General features: G+C 50.3%; 2 protein-coding genes across 6 annotated transcripts in view; one reads left to right on the forward strand and one right to left on the reverse strand.

The window, feature by feature from the left end:
• Positions 1–4,263, forward strand: part of CRLS1 (cardiolipin synthase 1) — a 34,673-nt gene extending 30,410 nt beyond the window's left edge. For all 4 annotated transcript variants that reach the window (XM_025876034.2, XM_073878363.1, XM_025876035.2 and 1 more), the window contains exons 6-7: positions 1,469–1,560; positions 3,275–4,263. In XM_025876034.2, coding sequence (XP_025731819.1) covers positions 1,469–1,560; positions 3,275–3,362 — 180 coding nt within the window. In that variant the 3' untranslated portion in view covers positions 3,363–4,263. The remainder of the gene's footprint in view (positions 1–1,468; positions 1,561–3,274) is intronic.
• A 2,550-nt stretch (positions 4,264–6,813) lies between these two features.
• Positions 6,814–17,584, reverse strand: LRRN4 (leucine rich repeat neuronal 4). 2 transcript variants are annotated; one of them, XM_073878362.1, is made up of 6 exons: positions 17,392–17,584; positions 15,696–16,356; positions 15,105–15,140; positions 14,305–14,509; positions 10,686–10,823; positions 6,814–9,205 (listed from the first exon to the last, which is right to left on the reverse strand). In XM_073878362.1, the coding sequence occupies exons 2-6, from the start codon at positions 16,345–16,347 to the stop codon at positions 7,963–7,965; spliced, it is 2,274 nt and encodes a 757-aa protein (XP_073734463.1). In that variant the 5' UTR covers positions 16,348–16,356; positions 17,392–17,584; the 3' UTR covers positions 6,814–7,962. The 2 variants fall into 2 exon arrangements, with proteins under 2 accessions (XP_073734463.1, XP_025731502.1); XM_025875717.2 differs by lacking the exon at positions 15,105–15,140.
• Positions 17,585–19,138: the final 1,554 nt, after the last annotated feature.

Here is a 19,138-nt window from a genome sequence, read left to right on the forward strand (position 1 = left end):
ATTCCTGAGACCAGACGAAATCTAGGTCTCCTACTCCTCCGCCATCTTGCTCCGCCCACCTTGTCCTTCGAGCTTTTTGGGTCTTCAGTGTATGCGTTGTGTTTTGCATTGGTGGTCTGAGCATTTGAGTCCCCAGATGAGGTATTAGGGTCACCGTTTGGGGAAGGCGGGGAGGGGGTGGAAATGTAATCGTATCTTGCTTGAGCTATAGAGAAATTATGGAGGTTCCTTTGTAGTTTCATTACCCTCCTTTCTGTGGTGAAAACACCGTAAAATCGGGCCCTTCGTTTTCACCATTGACTGTTACATGGAAAGGATAGGAAAAAGTTGTACTTACTCATAAACAGCTGCTACTCTTAGTTATTCGTCCTGTTTTCCCGAGCCCCTTTCAGCACAGGAACTGTGCCAGTCTTTGCATACAGAGAACACACCATTAATTCCTCTCGAGGCGTTTTTGTTTTCCTAGTAGCCTTGATAAGTTCGTTCTAATCATCCTTTTGTCCTGTCCCTGTGACAGAAGTTTAACAGGTTAGGGACACAGATCATCTTTGGGACAGAGGGGTTGTTACTGTCATATCTCAGACTCCTGGGGTGGACTTTTACCTACACTTACGGGGTTTTGTTTTTTTGTTTTTTTTAGATTCAAGTGACTTACGTTTGTATCAGGTATAGCAGTTAGAGTGTAGCACTGCTTAGAAAGGGACCCAGAGAGGTGCAAGAAGTTCTCCAGACAACTTTATTACTTAATTTTTTAAGATGAAGTGGAATCCTTGTCTGTTGGTTGCAGAATGGACGGTAGAACAGAGATGCTTCTGTGCACATTTCCCACGGCTTCATCCTTCACACCCTCTTCCCCAGCATGCTACTCAGGATGAGTAGGCAGTCTCCAGCGCGTTTTTGGTTCTGTTTTCATCCTTCTCCCCTCCATGCTGTTTTGTAGGGTAGGGGAACATACTGACTTCCTCCAGAGCCTCTTGTCATGGAGATGAATGCATTTCAATTTTCTGACCTAGGGTTTAACATTTGGGCAAATGAAGGAGAGCACTGGATGAAGTGCTGGGGAGTCTAGGTTCTGGGTTCGGTCCTGTAACCTGCTATGACTGCAGGCAAGTCACTTAGCTCATTACATTTTCACCGGTGAAGTGGTAGCTTTATTATTTCCATATCCACAGGGCTATTTTAACAGACAACGGAAAAAAGGCCAAGAACGTTTCAACATTATTAAATTGCTGTGGAAATTCAAGGTTGTAGTATTTTCTGACAGATGCCCTTATCCTCACTGGACAGGGCACCTGTGCAGACAGATGAGCCAGTTAGTGAATGCCAGCTTCTTTGGCAAGGATATTACAACACCAAGCACGCCAAGGGTACATCATGTTACAGCATGATGGGCTGTGCCTTTGTCTCTTGAGCTTGAAGCAGGGTCTCCTTGGCACTGTTCATTCATGACTTTTTTTTTTTTTTTTAGGTAAACACAGCAGTCCAGTTAATCTTGGTGGCAGCTTCTTTGGCAGCTCCGGTTTTCAATTATGCTGACAGCATTTATCTTCAGATACTGTGGTAAGCTAAGTGTAGAATTACTCTCTGAGAATGTCAACAACATGGCTTATTGTGACAGTCTTAGAATTACTTGGTTCTTACCATGTTTATGGAGCACCAACCGAGTAAAGTTGGGGGCTATATTTTATGACATACTATTCTGAAGTTTACTATCATGCGTGGGACATAGAAATTACAGGAGTTTTTGTGCAAGTTAAAAGGGATGAGAGGTATAGATAAAGTATTGGGGTTTTGGAGGAGGGAAGGATACTTGATTCCAGGTAGGGAGAAGAGGGAAAGCCTCAGGAAGGAAGTGGCACTTGAGCAAGAGGCCTAGTGGGTTTACACAGGGAGAGACTGGGGGAGGTCACTGGGGGTGAAGGACGGACTCTGAACAAGGTCAGGTATAGGAGAGTGGGTAGGGGAAAGTGCATCCAGCCTAGTGGCACAGGGGCATAGTGGGATGGAAACTTGGAGAAAAGAGTTTGATTTTTATCTTATTATCCTTACTTAATAGCTTTGAAATGTATCACCATGAAAATGTGTCAAATACAATCTGTCAGAGTCCACATGTGCCACACTGAACTTGAAGCACTGTATTTTATGTTTTAGTACACTTTAACTCTAATTAAAGTCTTGCTTGATGCAGTCTGAGCCAGAGTCAGTTGAGCTAAAGATGGTACACACGCTAAACGTTTTATTTTCTAAAATATGTATGTACATTTTTTCTGATTCATCCTACATCTTTTGATAGAGGACCGATGCCTTTTTTTTTGAGTATCGGTCTGTGGGAGTTTTCTCTTTCTTGACTAACTACATCCATAGTACAACCTCTCTCTCACGTTTTTATTTTCTGTTTCTTTAAAGTGATATAGGAACATTTACAAAGCAATCTAAGTATAGAAACTTTCTAGATTTTTACCATTTTTCTCCAACCTTTCAACAGTCATATTGCCTCCTTTGACAGTTTTTAGCAACTCACCTTGTTATAAAGTATTTCCAAAGTACCCATTTAGTTCTCAAATATAGCAGCTCTTCCTGCATGTATGTTGCATTGGTTTAGGTGTGAATTTAGATGATCAAACTGGCACAGACAGCTTTGGGATCAGAGTTTCCTTGATCTCCCGCTCAGCTGGTGGAAGCAGACACGCACGGGTGCACTAAAAAGTAACCCGCTAGGCCACGAGCACTCAGCAAGCCATGCACATCACTCATGGAACTTCAAAGAGAATCTGGTGAATCTGGCAGTTAACTTAAGGAAAAATCATTAAAAACAAACAAACAAACAAAAGCTGGATTTTATTTTGACTCAGATAATTCTGCAGGAAATAAAAGCCCAATACCCTTGGCAGCAGGGAGCAGTGGAAAGAGCACAGGGGCTCTGGACGAGGCTCAGACGCGGTTCTGTGGCCCTGAGCAAAGTTCCCCGGGGCTTCATCTGCTGCTCTGTAAGAGAAGGTTGCTGTGAAAAGAACATGGTGGCATAAGACAGACACCTAGAATAACGGCTGGGTAGAGGTGACAGTGGCCAGTATTGTTTTTTTCGGGCTCGTTAACTAGATTCTGTTTGAGATTATCTTAAAAGCAGCAACTTTAGATTCCTGGAGCTAAAAAAGAATCCCACGCATGGCCTTTTTGCTTTTTAAATAACTCTATTAAATGTATTCTTTGTGATTCTCATGGTTACTGTGTCTTAGACTTGACAACTAAACTTTCTTTCTTTCTTCCAAAAAAGGTGTTTCACAGCTTTCACCACAGCTGCGTCAGCTTACAGTTACTATCATTACGGTCGAAAAACTGTTCAGGTGATAAAAGGCAGATGAAAGCCATCCATCATCATTAGTGAGGAAGCGGTATACGTCGTCGGTGGCAGGGCGAGGGGAAAGCTACAGGAGCTTCCGTAGTTCGGGGTTCAGCTTGAAAAAGGACTTGTCAGAACAAACCATGTCATCAAAATTTAAGTAATGTGCTTTGAAAATAAGCTTGATCGTGGGCATATGCAGAATTTCCTATGTATTTTTAAATACAAATAAAACTAATTTAGAATTTTTTATCTTAGGTTTCTTGATTAATTTATAAGGTACCAATTATTCCAATTATCGTCAGTCACTTTTTAACGCATTTTTAAGAAACCTAGTCTAGAGCATGGAAACTGAAGAGTTGCCACCTCTGTTTAACAGAATTTAGATGGCTTACAAAGCACTAGGGAATTTACTGGGTTTAAGTATCTATCCGACACAACTTGGCTACACAGTCTTATGTTTGATTTTTAGAACTGTGTACACATAATAGTTCGTGTGGTTAATATTTGATCATTTAGGATAATGACAATAAAGGTAGCTTAGTTGTGGATGAAGTAAACTTGTAAAGATATTTAAAATGCAGTAAGTTTTGAAAATAACAAATAAGGTCACAACAGAAGGTACTGAAGTTCAAGTTCAGTAGTCTTCCAACCTCTCAGGTGCCTAATAGTCTATGTATCAGGATAGCAAGTGACAAAGGTGGTTGAAATATGAAAGCATGTCCATTAGCCTACACCATCCAGGAGGCAGTGAGTTATAACATGCCTTCCGCTGTTTCTAACGTAGCAATGTTTGTATGATGTTGGAACCTGTACTCACATGTTATGTAAATAATATGAAACTGTATATTTTTCAAAGGTTTTTTAAATTTTGGGGTATCTTTTGTTAAGATATTAAAGGAATAAAAGAGCTGGGAAAGTGCCTTCAGTGGTGGTGTTCTGTTTTACACGCTATGATCCTCACTGTTGAAGTTTTCTGATTCCTGAAGTCCATTCAGATGCATCACTTGCACTTACGTTGTAACAGTAATTTGTTTGTGAGCACCTGACTTAAAGCCCTTTCGCTCACTACACTGTCACGTTTGGAAGAGTGGGAGGCGCGGAGAGAGGGAAGAGGGAACACGGTGGCTGTTGCTGGTTGCTTCCTCTCACTGGCGGAGGCCTGTTGCTGCCCACCGTCCCAAGTGTCCTGTGGAATTGTGCGGTGAGCTTATCCCAACAGAGCTTGTCGAGCTGTGTTAAATTAAGATGGGAAGTTATAAGCAAAATTCATGCCTGTTGGCGGTGGCCTCCTGGGATCAGCGTGCCCCTCTGGTGCCTTCGGTCCTGGCTGCCTTGTTCCCAGGTTAGCAGCCGAGTTGCCGTTGGCTTGAAATGCACTGAAGCCTGCAGCAGGGGACCGTGTCACTGAATCCGGTGGAGGGTGGTGGGAGGGAAGGGGAGGATGGCCTGTGGCTGGCCGTTCTCCCCTTCTGGAGCCCCCTGTGTAGTCTCCTAGCTTGGGAGGCGGTGAGGCTAGAGGTGGAATTCCCACCCAAGAGGCACAGTGGACACATCTTGGCACTAGCAAAGTGGGAGCACAAAGTGAGAGAACTCGACATAAAGTAATTATGGGAGAAATGAGGGTTTTGCACTTCGTTTATTTCCTGGTTCAGTGTTGATGCTATTTGGAATTATGTCTTGGGCCCATAGTCTCTTTAGTATGACGGTCTTAATCTGGCTCTGGTTAATAAACCTCAACGCTAAGAAAAATGGTGCCAGTTTCTTGAGGGTTTTGGATATTGGACTGTTACACAACATGAATTCTGCTAGTTTACAAAACACTGGAATTGTATTAGGCATGTTTGTATATTCACACAGAGCCAAGCACGACAAATTCATTTTGGTGCCTCCATATAACGGATTCAATCCTGATAGTAAGCTAAAAAGGGCATTGAGATGATTAGGTGTCTGTAGTCCAAACTAGTCACATTTTTGGCTTTTGCTTTCCAATTTTTAATCAGGAGCTGGTAGATATCTTAAAAGATTGCTTAGTCCAGTTCTCTTGGTTACATATCTGATGAAACTTGGGATCCACCTTAGAATTTTGGGAAGCCTTTTCAAAACTTCAAACACCTATTGAGGTCAAACTTGGATATACTGAGTTTCTGCAGCATGGTTTTGGAAATGATACGTGGGAATCAAACTTGACTTTTGGGTTTTGTTTTTGTTCTTTTTAAAGATCTTATTTATTTATTTGAGAGAGGGAGAGGGAACACAAGCAGGGGCGAGTGGCAGAAGCAGACTCCTCACTGAGCAGGGGGCCCGACCCGGGGCTCCATACCAGGACCCTGGGATCATGACCTGAGCTGAAGGCAGATGCTTAACCGACTGAGCCACCCAGGTGCCCAAACTTGATTTTTTTTTTTTTGAAGGTTTTATTTATTAAAGAGAACATGAACCTGGGGGCGGGGAGGGGCAGAGGGAGAGGGAGAAGCAGTCTCCCCACTGAGCAGGGAACCTGACCTGGGGCTGGATGCCAGGACCCTGATACAAGGCCTGAGCCCAAGGCAGACACTTAACTGACTGAGCCACCCAGGCGCTCCTTGATTTTTTTTTTTTTTTTTTACAGAAATAAATGCTGTTTGGGGTTGAATTGGGTCTCCCGAAAAGATAATGTTCAAGTTCTGAGCCGTGGTACCTGTGAATGTGACCTACTTAGAAATGGGATCGTTGCAGATGTAATCATATTAGGATGAAGTCCTACTGGATTTACATGGGCCTTAATCTAATGCCTAGTGTCCTTAAGAGGGAAGTTTGACTTCTGGGTATATACTAGAAGGAAATGAAATCATCTTGAAGAAGAGATCTGCCCCCTAGGTTCACTGCAGCATTATTTACAATAGCCAAGACATGGAAACAACCCAGGTGTCAATGGATGAGTTGATAAAACGTATAAATATATAGACAGTAATATTCAACCATAAAAATGGAAATCCTGCCATTTGCAACAATATGGATAGAACTTGAGGGCATTATACCAAGTGAGATAAGGCAGAGAAGGACAAATTCTGTATGATTCCACTTACATGTAGAATCTAAAAACAAAAAACACCCAACTCCTAGAAATACCAGTAAATTGGTGGTTCATAAGGGTGGGGGACAGTGGATGAATGTGGTCAAAGGGTACAAACTTCCAGTTATGAGTAAGTTCTAGAGATCTAATGATCCCCAGAAGACAGCACGATGATTATAGTTAATGTATACTTGAAAGTTGCTTAGAAAGTAGGTCTTAGAAGTTCTTAACCACACACCATGTGAGGTGAAGGTAACTACCTTCATTTCCTGATATATATGTGTATCAGATCATTAGGTTGTATATCGTAAACTTACACAAAGTTATATGTCAATTATATCTCCGTAAAGATGGGGGAGAAACATTTTTTTTAAAGAGGGAAATTTGGACACAGAGAATGCCATAAGACAACGGAGGCATCGATTGGATTTATCTGCAAGCCAAGGAGCACCCAGGACTGCCAGCGACCAGAACAGGCATGGAACAATTCTCAGAGTCTCCAGAAGAGACCACTCCACTGATACCTTGGTTGTGGTTTTCTGGCCTGAACTGTAAGAATAAATTTCTGTTGTTTTAAGCCATCCAGTTTGTGGTAATTGTTAACAGTAGTCACAGAAAAGTGAAATAAATACTAATGTAGAAAATTAAAATCTAGAAATATGACCCACATTGTAATTTTATAAAATCATTTTTTTAAAGTTGGTATACAAGTGAAAAGGGGTGTCAGAAGGTGTTGCCCACACTCAGATACAAGTCATGAAGGCATTGTTTGATGCAACGGGGAGCAAAATGCTTTGGCCTCTAGCTAGAGCCTTGAGGTTCTCTTTTGTTCATCTCTTCTCTCTTAAAAGACCAAGTCCTGAAAGTGACCTTATTATGCTTTCTTAAGAAAAGTTCATAGTTTCTTTGACCACTTAGACTATGGAGAAGTGCAGTAAATAATGACTTTAAAAAGGACAGCTTACCCTTGTGTTTCACAGGTGTTCCCAGAAGATTGCAATTTTAACTACAAAGCTTGAAGCACATTTGTTTTTGCCAATAAACGCAATAAACCCAGACGGCCTCAGGAAATATAACCGGTAGTCCTCCCCTACCCACGGTTCTCAGATTAAGAACCCACTGGAGTTGCTTCCTTGAATACCAGGTGCCTTAGCCAGAGCTTGAGCACAAGGGAACTTCCCTGAAATGACTTGAGGATGTCACTTCCAATATGGCAAAAGAGACTGAACTGTGTGAACTGTTTTCTCTCTTCCTACTTTCACACCCAATCTATTCGACTGGACGCCAAGGGGCATTGACTGCTGAAAAACCCAAATAACACACAAGGATGCCGTGCGGCGAGGGGGGTGGTCTGGTGTGAACCCTAACGTTTCTGGGAACAGAGAAGTAGAAGGCGGGGAAGGCAGTGGTTCCTCAGATTGAGAAACTGCATGGCAGAGTGCTGGCTTCACAGGAAATTAGAGGCATTCTGAGCTAACGGGGTCACCTTTGACCCTCTGTATCTTCTTTTCAGCACACAGGCGGCCGGTTCCTCAGCTCGAGTTCGAGTGGAGGAGGGGGCATTGAGCTAACTGAGCGTCTGGAGCTTCAGCGGGTAGTCGAAGGCTGGGTTTTTGTAGGCCACCAGGTGCGTGTCGTGGCGCTGGGGGCGTGGCGGACGGCCCCGCCTGCACAGACACGCGGCGAGCAGCAGGGTGGTGACGAGCAGCAGGCCGCAGGCGGCGCACAGCCCCGCGAAGATGAGCACGAAGCTGGGCTTGGTGGTGAAGGCGGCGCACGCCCGCGTCCAGCCCGAGGCCGGCGGCTGGCTCAGGCCCGCCCGGTTGGCGGCCAGGACGCACACGCTGTACGTGGTGCCCGGCGAGAGCCCGTACAGGGGGTGCTGCCGGGCGGTGGCGTAGATGTCCGCCACCACCGTCACCGACTGGTTCCCCGGCCGGCCCTCGGGAGAGTAGCGCATCTGGTAGCCGCGCACCACCGAGTTGGGGGCGCACCAGCGGACCAGGGCCGACGTGTCGGTGGTCTCGGTCACCGCCTGCAGCCTGGGGGGGTCCGGGAGGGTGTCTTCCCCGCTGAGGCCGGGGCACCGGCACCGCGAGCGCCTCTGCAGCTCCGCGCACGGGGTCTGGAGGTGCTTGCAGGGGTGGTAATCACAGGGGACATCCTGGGGAGGCGCGCCCACCTCCTCCTTCTGACCCTCCTCCTCCTCCTCACTGGAGTCGTCCAACAGCAAGATTGGAATCGCGCCCTCGGAAGGACTCGGGAGGGGCGCCTGCGGGGTGGCCTGTGTTGTGCAGTCAGGCTGGGGCGTCCGCACTGGGCTCCAGGGGGTAGGGAAGAGCCCAGGGTGTTTGCTGGCCAAGGCGGTGGAGGCAGCTGGGACGTGAGGCGTATGGCCCAGCATGGCAGCGTGTTCTTCTTGGGGCTCTGTCCCAGCTGTGCTTGCTGCCCTGCGCAGAGCGCCGGAGTTGCTGGAATCCGCTGTGGAGATGGCCGGGGAGGGGGCGGTCCCCACCTTGATGGCACTGTGTGACCATGCAGTTTGTGTGGCGGAATCCGCGGGGAGGGAGGGGGGCTTGGTGACGCTCTGCCCAGCTTCCACGGGTCGAGTGGAGGGGGCTGTGCTCGGTGGGGTGGTGAGACCCTGTGTAGACGGTGCGTGGGCGAAGGGAACAGAGTGGGGCGAGCTGGAATCGAGGAGGGTGGTGCTTTGGTCCAGATGGCACACAGTGGGCAGCTGGGTCAGCGAAAGAGGGGCCGAGAAGGTGTCTCGGGACCCTGAAGCTGGTACACACACAGTGTCCACTGCCCTAAAGGGGAGGCCAACCAGTTAGAAGGTGTTTGAGTCCTCTGCAGACAATCCCTCTCATCAAACCCCGTCAACATGTCTGCTAGGTACCACCTGCTGCACACTCTCCGACCTTCACTTCCCTGACCCTCAAGGGCAACCTATGGAGGAGGTTTCCCTTATCATTCCCACTGGGCAGAAAAAGAAACAGAAGCTCAGCAAGAGGAACTAACTGCCCGAGATAGCAAGTGGCAGAACCTAAACCGAGGGCAGGCACTCTGAATGGTGGTTTCGATTCTCCAAGTGTAGTCTGCCATTTTGTTGTCACCTATCTGCTTCCTGGCTGAGTACTAGTAATAATACTCACACTAGCTAACATTTTCTGAGTCCTTGCCATATGCTAGTGACTACTGTTAGCACTTTACTGTACCAACTAATTTAATCTGTATAACCTTATGAGGTAGCCACTATTATCCCCATTTTACAGATGAGGAAGTAGAGGCACAGAGAGGTTCAGTGACGCAGCCAAAATCAAAAGTAGTAAGTGGTGCGAAGAGGCTGCACTCTCAACCTCTTCACTAATACTGTGGTAAGACCCTTCACTGCAAAGGGCCTGGGTCCTTATCTTTGGAGGTAACATGAAGGGGATGGGGGCAGACTGATTCCCACTTCACAGCTGGGTTTGGGTGGGACATGAAAAAAAATCGCACAGGATGGGGGGAGGTGTCTCCTAAAGTGAGCTAGAGGGGCTAGTGGAGCTGGCTTGAGGGTACTCATGACCAGAGGTGTCCCCAGCCAGCCCCCATTCTCTCCTGGTGGCCAGCCTGGGCATGGCTCCCCACTGCAAAAACAGCTCTTCTAGCCAATAGCCAATGGGAAGTCTTTGAAGGACTTCTTTTTCCCCTGTCCCACAGGAGCTCTGTAAGTAATCGGCCTTGGACTGAATGATGCAGGGGACCAGGCTGCATCTTGGGGACTCACTAGTGGGGCCCAGTGTTTAAGAGCCACCTCCACCACTTTGGAAGTGGGATCCTGCCTCCTCCACCCAACAGCTGCATGAACCTAAGCAAGCACCTCCTCTCTTTGGGCCCCCACCCACTTGTCCGTAAAATGGAACAAAGTTAAGGCTGTCTTGGCGGAGATAATCTAGCTGTTCACTTAGCCCATTTTTCCCCCTACTGGGCACAAAACTAGACTACATTTCCCAGCCTCCCTTGTAGTAGGTGTGGCCTGCGACTGACGTTTGGCCAATGAGATGCGAGGGGAAGTGAGGAGCCCCACCTCTTGGCTTGGCCTATTAATATCGTCACGTCTGTTCCTCCATCCTCTCTTGTCACTCTGGCTGGCTGGAATGAAGAGTCTTGATCACTGGGGGACCCTGAGTGTGACTACATGGGGGATGGCCACCCTGCCCAACACTGCCAACCTGCCCAAGAAGAGCAAGCCATAAGCTGTGAGAATTTCCGCTCACCTCTTAGTCATGGGCTTTGTAAATGTGTTACCTGCTTAGGACAGTCCTCTTTGCATCCCTGAGGAGCCAGGACAATTCACAGCTGCAGATGAGAGGGTTGCCAAAGAGGTTGATGGACAGGACCTGGGAGGAATGCAGGCTCCAAGGAGCAAAGGAACTCAAGTTGCAGCTGAAACACAAAAAAATCAAGTCAGGCTTTAAAAACCAAGTCTAAACTATTCCCAGAGAGCCATGGTGGTGTCACTTGCAAAACCATTCTGTTAGGGGTTAGATGACACTACTTTGGACAAAACTCTTTAATGACCTCAGACTTCATTTTTTTTTTTTTTTGTCATCTGTAAAGTGGAGATACCAACCCAACTCAGTCACTATCACCCCACATATCAAATGGAGACAGTACTCCCCTGCCCATTTGTTATATCAAAAAGAGTCTGTGATAATGAAACTGTTTAAAAGTGTAAGTCTCTACACAAAAGTAAGATATTGTTATTATAGGCCAGTCACAAGAAATGGCAGAAGCTCTTTACTAATGAGAACATTCTTGAGTATGTACTATCGCAGTTGAACTGTCGTTGATGGCACTCAACACCAGTCCTTTGGAAGATGCCTCGCTGGAGCGTATCAGTTAAGCTCTTGCCAGGTAGAAATTTCCCCAAAACTTAGTAGCTTAAAACAACAAATATTTGTTTTTTCTCATGAGACTGTGGTTCTTGTGGTCTGGGCCAGCTCAGCTGGGGCTGGAAGATCTAGGATGACCTCACATATATGGAGACTCTAGACCCCAGCTAGGTTTGCTGGGGCCTCCCTCCATATACTCCTCATCGTTCAGGAGGCTAGCCCAGGCTAGTACACATGGTGGTGGAGTTGGGGGGGGCTCCCCACTAGCCAGGAAGGGAAAGCTCCAATCCTCAACTGCTTTCAAGTTTCTACTTACGTCCCTTTTGCTAATGTCCCAAGGCCAAGTCCAGCCTCAAGAGTTGGAGAATAGACTCTTGGTGGGAGGAGCTGCAAAGTCACATTGCAAAGGGGCGTGTCTACGAGGATGGGAGGAATCACGTGGGGCCATTTTGCAAAGGGTCTAGCACACCCAGCAATGGCAGGTCCCTTCCCAATACTCGGCTCTTTCTTCCCTAGAGTCTTACAGAGCATTTGGCCTCAACTTTCTCAACTCCTTGAGTCCCCTGGCCTTCTTACACATACTCAGTTATACTTCATCTTGGGCAACAGTTGCTGCACTTTACCTTCAGGTTTCTTCTGACCAAAGGCTGGCTTTCCTCCACCGGCCTGGGAACCATCTGCCTTTCCCAGCTGCTCTGTGGGAGATGCTCACGTCCTAGGTGAAGACGGACCCACTCCCCAGACCTGCTCTAACACTCTGGGGTGGTGGGGACCGGACAGTTGTCCCCTCTGGGACACCAGATATATGTGTGTGCTATTTATCTGGAAGCTTAATGCACAATATGAGTATATACATATATGCATGCTTGTTTTCAGCAGATTTCACAGAGCTAGAGTAGGAATCTTAGAAGGAGAATTTAGCACTTCAGCATGCCAAGGAAGTATTTTTCTTTTTGCCTGAAGGGGGGCGGGGAGGAAAAAGGACTGTCGTCTTTTTGAGCAGTTAACATTACTCGGGGCTTTACATTCATTAGCTCACTGACATCATTATAACAATTCAGTGACAGAAGAATACTTTGCTCATTTTACAGATAAGGAAAATGAGTCCTTTCTTTATCCAGTGGCCCTTTCTGTCACCGATGTAACTTGCGTGTGATAAAATCAAGTCGAATCACCACCTACACGGGAGGTACGTACGGGAGGGCCTGGCTCACATCCTGGTGTGTGCTGCGTGTCTCTGCATCTGAACTTACAGAGCCCTAGTGTGAAAGAAGGTTCACTTGCTCTCCTAAATAACCTCTTTTCACTTTTTTTTTTATTTTTGAAGATTTTTATTTATTTATTTGACAGAGAGCTAGAGGGAGAGCACAAGTAGAGGGGCAGGCAGAGGGAGAGGAAGAAGCAGGCTCCCCGCTGAGCAGGGAGCCCGACCCCAGGACCCCGGGATCATGACCTGAGCTGAAGGCCGACGCTGAACCGACTGAGCCACCCGGGTGCCCCCTCTTTTCACTTCTTTGCTGAACTACTGCCCCTCCCTCCTGCATGTCAGAGGGGGCTGCGGAGGGCTTTCGGGCCCACTGGTTGGCAGAGCAGCAAGGAAGTTGGCCACCCCCTCACTGGAGCGTGCTGGCCATGCCAGGGCAGCCAAACGTGACTCGGGATTTAGCACGGCCCCCCAGGGGGAGGCTGTGGGTGAGCCGAGGAGAGCCGTGAGTAGGCCAGGCTGCGAAGGGGGAGAGAGGGTCCAGCAGGGCAGATGGAGACGCTTGAGAGCACCAAGAAAGCAAGTGGCTGGTCCCCTTCCCCCCCTCCGCCAGCTGGGACACAGGTGGTACAGCTGGGGGAGAAGGGGGAACTAGGATTGAGCCAGAAGGAATTTAACCTTCTCCTTCAGGCCACGGGAAGCACTGCAAGGTTTTCATTTGGCAGGAGACTCAGTCAGATTATGATTGAGACAGACCTCTTGGCTGAATGTGGTGACTGGATCGCAAGTGTTCTTAACCTGGGCTCCACAGAGACGGGGTGTGTGACTGGGAATGGAGTCAGGATTTGAGCCGGGGGCAGGGGGACTCCACATCTGCTACCTTACATACAAGTCTGAAGCTCAGAAGAGGAGTCTGAGCCAGAGAGGATATCCCTCTCGGCAACATCACCACCACCACCATCACCATCACGATTACCATCACTGTCACCAATTCACCATCATTACCAACACGATGTCACCTTCTTCACAGCCACCATATCATCTTCACGAATGGTACAGCACACCACATGTGCCAGGCGCTGAGCTAAGTGCTCTGCGTGTTCTGTTTCCTTTTCTCCCATGACAAACCCCAAAGTGAACACTCTGGTTGTGGCTGGAGCTAGCAGAGGAAAGAGAGAAGTGGCTACTTTAAAAGTGATGATGGGGCAAAGGTGCTTCCCGGGTCCCAGATGAGGGCCCCCAGGAAAGGAGGTGGCCCGGGGTCATCTTCACAGGGATGGTGCCCTTCCTGCGGAAGTCAGGACAGGAGCTGCTCTTGATGAGGAGGCTGAATACAGTGACACTTCGGCCGACCAGGCCCAGAAGGACTGACCCTGGGCTCCAACTGCAAGTAGTACCCTTCTACCCTCTCACGTCTCCTCCCTAGACCCATTCAAACCTCGGAAGGGCTGAACTGCAGAAATCCCTGGGGTAGGGGGGGAAGTGGGTGGATCCAGAAATAGAGAAGAACCTGACTCCTCATCCCCTCTTCCCACTGCAAGTTTCTCAGCCTGGGCTTAAAGGAAACTTTACATGCATGAGAGTTTGGAGTTTTACTACTACTCTGGACAAGACTGAGTTGCATGGTTATTAGGCCGATGGACTATCTGGTACCTGACCAAGATATCACCCAAAGGATGAGGAAGAACAGAAGTCCAGCGAGGATGGGAAGGAGCGGAGGGAGAGGAATGAAGGTCTGGTTAGTGCTATAAAATGGTTGCACGTGTTCAACTTAGTGTAATGGGCAGAAATCAGTTATGTGATTCACGTGCATCCTAGAAACACTTACTTCTGGAAGAGAAGGACCTGTAGGCGAGGAGTGTCTTGGAAGATGTGTGTGTGGACAGAAGTAAGTGCTGAGGAGTCTTGACAATCCAGCTGCTGCAGGTTGGGGGTCATCTTGAAAATGTCCCCCTCCAGAATTCTCAGCCTGGGCATCTTCCTCAGGTAGAGAGATGTGAGCTTCGGCAGGTCTCTGATCCACCCTGACTGCACTGAAATACAGAGGGGAAACTGCCCACTACCCAGGAAGGCACAAGCCAGCGGGGCCAGCACAGCATTGAGGAAAGAATGAGAGGGACAAGGTGAGTCAAAAGGCCGTTGCTGAACATGGGCAGTTAGCAGCTGTGGGAGTCTCAGAAGCATAGACCGTCTCAGCTGGAAGAGCCTTCAGAGACAACCAGTCTTTTCTTCTTTCCTTCCTTCCAGCCCCAGGGCAGCCGAAGTCAGAGAGAAGGACAGGCCCGGGGCCACAGAGCTGGGGAGGGATGGAGCGAGGCCTTGAACCCAGGACACTGGCTCCAAGACCGCTGTTGCCCACCTTCTTGTTAAACTCCACAGGGAAATACCCCAGACTTCACTCTGATGGCTACCAGAAGTGGGGACATCTTTGAGAGAGGTAAGGAAGGAGCGGAAGGGCAAGGCTGGATGAGGCCCGGAAACCGAATTCCGTGGCTCTCCTAACAAATGGAGAATGTGCCACTTTCCCTGTTTTCCATTCTCGCTCTTTTTTTCTGTCTGCGGTGGAACAGGGGATTATAGGCATATATAGTGTTTTGCGTGTTTTTTTTTTTTTTTAACAAAACCAACCTTGTGAATCGGTCAAAACATGCCAAGTACATGTGTCTTGTTTGAAGATCCAACGTTCACAGGGACAATTTGAGCCAAACCAAGTAGAAAAATCAATGAATTCATCCTCAGGAGGCATCTGCTGCTTCAGGTTAACGGCGTGTTTGGTGCTAAATTCATTCATTCATCGGCCCCAAAGCGATGCCCCCACTTCGCCATTCTACAAGCATTTGCCAGCTCTGCTGGGTAGCAGGCCAACAGAGGGGCGAAGGTTGGGCTCTGCGCCCCCGAAGGCCTGGGCTTAGATTTGGAGCCACCACTTACTGAGCTGGGAGACCGCGGGCTAGTCATTCACCTGTCCGCGCCCTGGTTCCCTCCTAAGTAAAGCGGGGATCCATAATAACAGTCCCCACCTCTTGGGCCTCCAGGAGTTGACCCGGGCCCGCTGGGCTCTGAAAATGGAGGAGGGGCTATTTTTGAGCCGCACCTCGAGCCAGGCGCCCTGGTCGCCCTCCCTCTGCCCCCTCCGGAGGAAGTTCGCGGCCCCGCCCCGGGAGCGCCTGCCCAGCCCGGCCACCCCCACCCCGAACTCCCGGCGCCGCCCGGACTCACCGCGCTCCAGGAACGTGCCGCTGAGGTCCAGGACCTCGAGCGCGCCGCCCGCTCCCGCGAAGGCCGCGTCGGCGATGCCCGCCCCGGGCTCGCGGCCCAGCGCCGTGCCGGAGAGGTTGAGGAGGCGCAGCGCGGGGAGGCAGGCGAAGGCCCGGGGCTGCAGCGCCCGCAGCGGGTTCCCGGCGAGCGCCAGCGAGCGGAGGCCGGGCAGCGCGGGCGGGGCGCACGGCGGCAGCGCGGCCAGCCGGTTGTAGCTGAGGTCCAGCGTGTGCAGCGCCGCCGGCCCGCCCGGGCCCCAGTGCAGCGCGGCGATGCGGTTGTGGCGCAGCGTCAGCACCTGCAGCCGCGCCAGGGGCCCGAGCTCGGCGGCGCTCAGGGCGCGCAGCAGGTTGTGGCTGACGTCTAGGCTGCGCAGTGCGGGCTGCAGGCAGCTGGGCAGGCGCTCCAGGCTGCGGTTCGCGAGGGTCCAGGTCGAGGCTCCCGCGGCGGGCAGCCCCTCGCACGGCGACACCGTGGCGTTGCTGGTCCCGCTCTCCCGGGGGTCCCGCCGAGTGAGCCGGAAAAGAGGGCCCCTCTCCTGGGGTGGCCCTGCCCAGCTGGGGCGCAGCGCCGTGGGCAGCAGCAGCGGGAGCGGCAGCAGGGCCCACCACATGGTGCGTGGCTGCGGAGACAACAGCACGACAGCCCCTTAAATCCGCAGAAACCCCGCACGAAGGGGCAAATGTGCTCCTCTACTCTGAGGAGAAGCACAGGCCCTGGATGTTTCCGGGGGGGGGGGGGGGGGGGGGGGGGGGGAGCGGGGGGACGTTCCTGTGGCCCCTCCTTTCCTTCTTGCTCCCAAGCGATGCCCTTCCCTCGAATTCACAAGCGGATTAGTATCCACAGGTGACTTCTTGCAGAAGGCTTCCCTCACCTGTCCGCTCCCGCCTGAACTTCCAAGTCACCTCCTCCCTTGTCCCCATTGCACGAGCTTCCGGAGGGAAGAGACTGTGCCCTTTATTGCTGTAAACTTTCCCCAGGTGCACAGATGCGGCTCCAGAAACGTCTATTAATAATGAGCCGGTGAATGACCCCAGTCAGGAGAAGCTCTGCTGGAATAGAAACATGGGACTTCCGGGAGATTTTGTCAAGTCCAACAAAACTGAGTTACCTCCATTTCCCCCCCCCTTACAACTGCCCAGCCGCAGGTGAGTCCGATTTGCGTTTGACCTGGTTGGCAGGTCATATTTTAAAATGAGTTCTGAGGGCAGAACTTCCTCTTGAGAGGGCTCTTTCTTGAGAGGGCCCTCAGGGTTGCCTTTTGGGAAGAAAAGAGCCCCCAGAAAGCTGTGAGGCTTGGGAACCTGGATCCGAGCGTTTCCTGGTCTTCACGCCGGTTCCAGCGAAAGCCAGGGCCCTGAGGTCAGCCTTGCCCTGGAGGGGTGGCTGAAGGCTCCTAGGTGTGGAGTTTCTAGAGTCCCCAGAATTGCGTAGGGCAGCTGGGAGATCAGGTAGGGGTAGATCACAAACGGCTTCATGTGGTCCCATCTCTGCAGGTGTGTATTCCTCTACCCCACTGTCTCTTGCTGACCACCAGGTTTCTGAGCAACCACCCAGGGGAAGGGCTTCTCTCTTTCTAGTTGGCGGTCAAGGCAATGACAAGGATCCTGGAAACCGAGGCCAGGAGCCCACGCGTCTGGCAGTATGTCATACTCACCCTAAGCTGTCCTTTTGGAGTGTGGCACCCCTGGAGGCCCGTTTGCAGTCCTCTATCTTATAGATTCCCGAGGTCCGTGACTTAGACAGCGGCTCAACTGTGAATTCCAGAGGGAGCCTGTTTCCCAGGTACCCCTGCTCCCAGCCCCACCCACGGAGAGCGCCTGAGATACTCCAGTCCCTGCAGTCCTTCCTTCCCCACCAAGACTTTGTGGTCCTTAGCCAGCACTCCCACTGCCTGTTTCCCTCCTCCCCTGCGCTAGGCCTGGGCCTGCCCCTTTCTGGGCCTGGCACCTCCTTCCTGCCCTCCCTCATCTTTACCTCTGCCTTTCCAGGGCCTGACAAAGGGAGGGAGTCAGCTCTCTCTGGTCAAGGAGAGTACTGAGGGCTAATGGGTACAGTGAGGCAGAGGAATCTGATCCTCCTGCTGGTGGTCCCCACTTCCTGGGCTGGTTGAAGGCTGCATGATGAGCTGGTGTGAGGAGCAAGCCCCCTTTCCCAAGGGAGGAAGGCACCCCGGTCCAGAGGAAGGCTTGCAGAGCTTTAGAGGAAAAAGTGATGGGAGAGTGGGTTCTCAGAAGATTCTGGGGGCAGGGGCAGGCTCAAACTGTCAGGAGTTAGTTGGACAGATAGGGAGTCGGGGCTAGGGTTCGCAACAAGAAAATACGGAGTCAGGGCAGCTAAGATAAAACAGCACTAACATCCCGTTTTGCTGCCTTTGCAGAAACGGCTTCCGTCCTAAAATAAGACAGTTAAGCACAAGGCATTTGTCCCTGTCACGGGCAAGAGGCAGTTAAGACCTAAGCCCCCAGATGTCAGCAAAAGAAGACCATCAGCACAGAGACATGAACCTCGTAGGTAGACAGGTACGTGACCAAAGCCCTGACTGGCATGACTCAGCGCACCCTGATTGCTTAAGATAGTTGCTCATGAAAACCGCTCAACTTAGAAACTCCGAGGGCAACCCACTCGGGCCCCCTCCCTCTCTGGGAGCCTTAGACTATCGCTCAATAAGCTCTGCTTTGCTGCCCACCACTCTGCATCTGGTCTACCTCTCCATTCTTCGAAGCCGTGGGACCAAGAACCATGGGCAGAGAAATCCTGCAAAGCAACCAGATACAGGCGTTCCCAGGAATGGTTAGATTGGTTTCTCTGGGACCCAGTTCGGTGACAGCGTGGGTATGTGTCTCTCTGTTTATCTTGTGAAGATAAATAAAGACGGCGGAAATGCAGAAAGAACATTCTGCCCCATGGCTGGGGCGCTTGATGCTGGCTACCAAGAGCCCCAGGACTCCCCGAAGCTGTGGTGATGTTAAATATGCTTTGTTTAGAGCAGACAGCCCCCCTCTCCCAGAGTTCCAAGACTGGTCATTTTGTCTGAGAGCCTTTGATCTGCATCCCCCACCCCCAGTCCCTTCGCGCCACCGCCCCCAGGCCAGGGGTTAATCATCCCCAGCATTGTGTGCACAGACGAGGACCAGAACTTCGTGGATCTTTCCTCCTGTCAGTCCTTATCTGAGCAGCCCTGAGGAACTCCAGGCCACCTCCGAAACTGGCATGTTGTGTTAATTGGATAATTGCAAGTCCCTGGGATCTCCTTTGAGGCCTTCTCTACCCCAAGCCTCAAAATATCAGCGTAAGTGCCAGCCTGGTTCTTGCTGCTCAGAAGCCTTCCTTCATCTGCCCTAGGCGGGGGTGGGGAGAGGTCTGTTCTATACAACCCTGTCTGGGGCAATGCAGTCACCGAC

Source organism: Callorhinus ursinus, unplaced genomic scaffold (genome assembly GCF_003265705.2).
Source record: "Callorhinus ursinus isolate GAN/ISIS: 27379988/994484 unplaced genomic scaffold, GSC_fseal_2.0 scaffold29, whole genome shotgun sequence".
Classification (NCBI taxonomy): domain Eukaryota; kingdom Metazoa; phylum Chordata; class Mammalia; order Carnivora; family Otariidae; genus Callorhinus; species Callorhinus ursinus.

What these genes read in the sequence shown, in the direction of transcription:
- LRRN4 (XM_073878362.1), bottom strand. Translation starts at nt 16,347, where the DNA reads ATGTGGTGGGCCCTGCTGCCGCTCCCGCTGCTGCTGCCCACGGCGCTG. An exon ending in CAGGTCCTTCTCTTCCAGAA is followed by an intron (nt 10,824 to 14,304) that starts GTAAGTGTTTCT and finishes TTTGTGTTTCAG; the next exon opens with CTGCAACTTGAGTTCCTTTG. An exon ending in AAGAGGACTGTCCTAAGCAG is followed by an intron (nt 9,206 to 10,685) that starts GTAACACATTTA and finishes CCTCCCCTTTAG; the next exon opens with GGCAGTGGACACTGTGTGTG.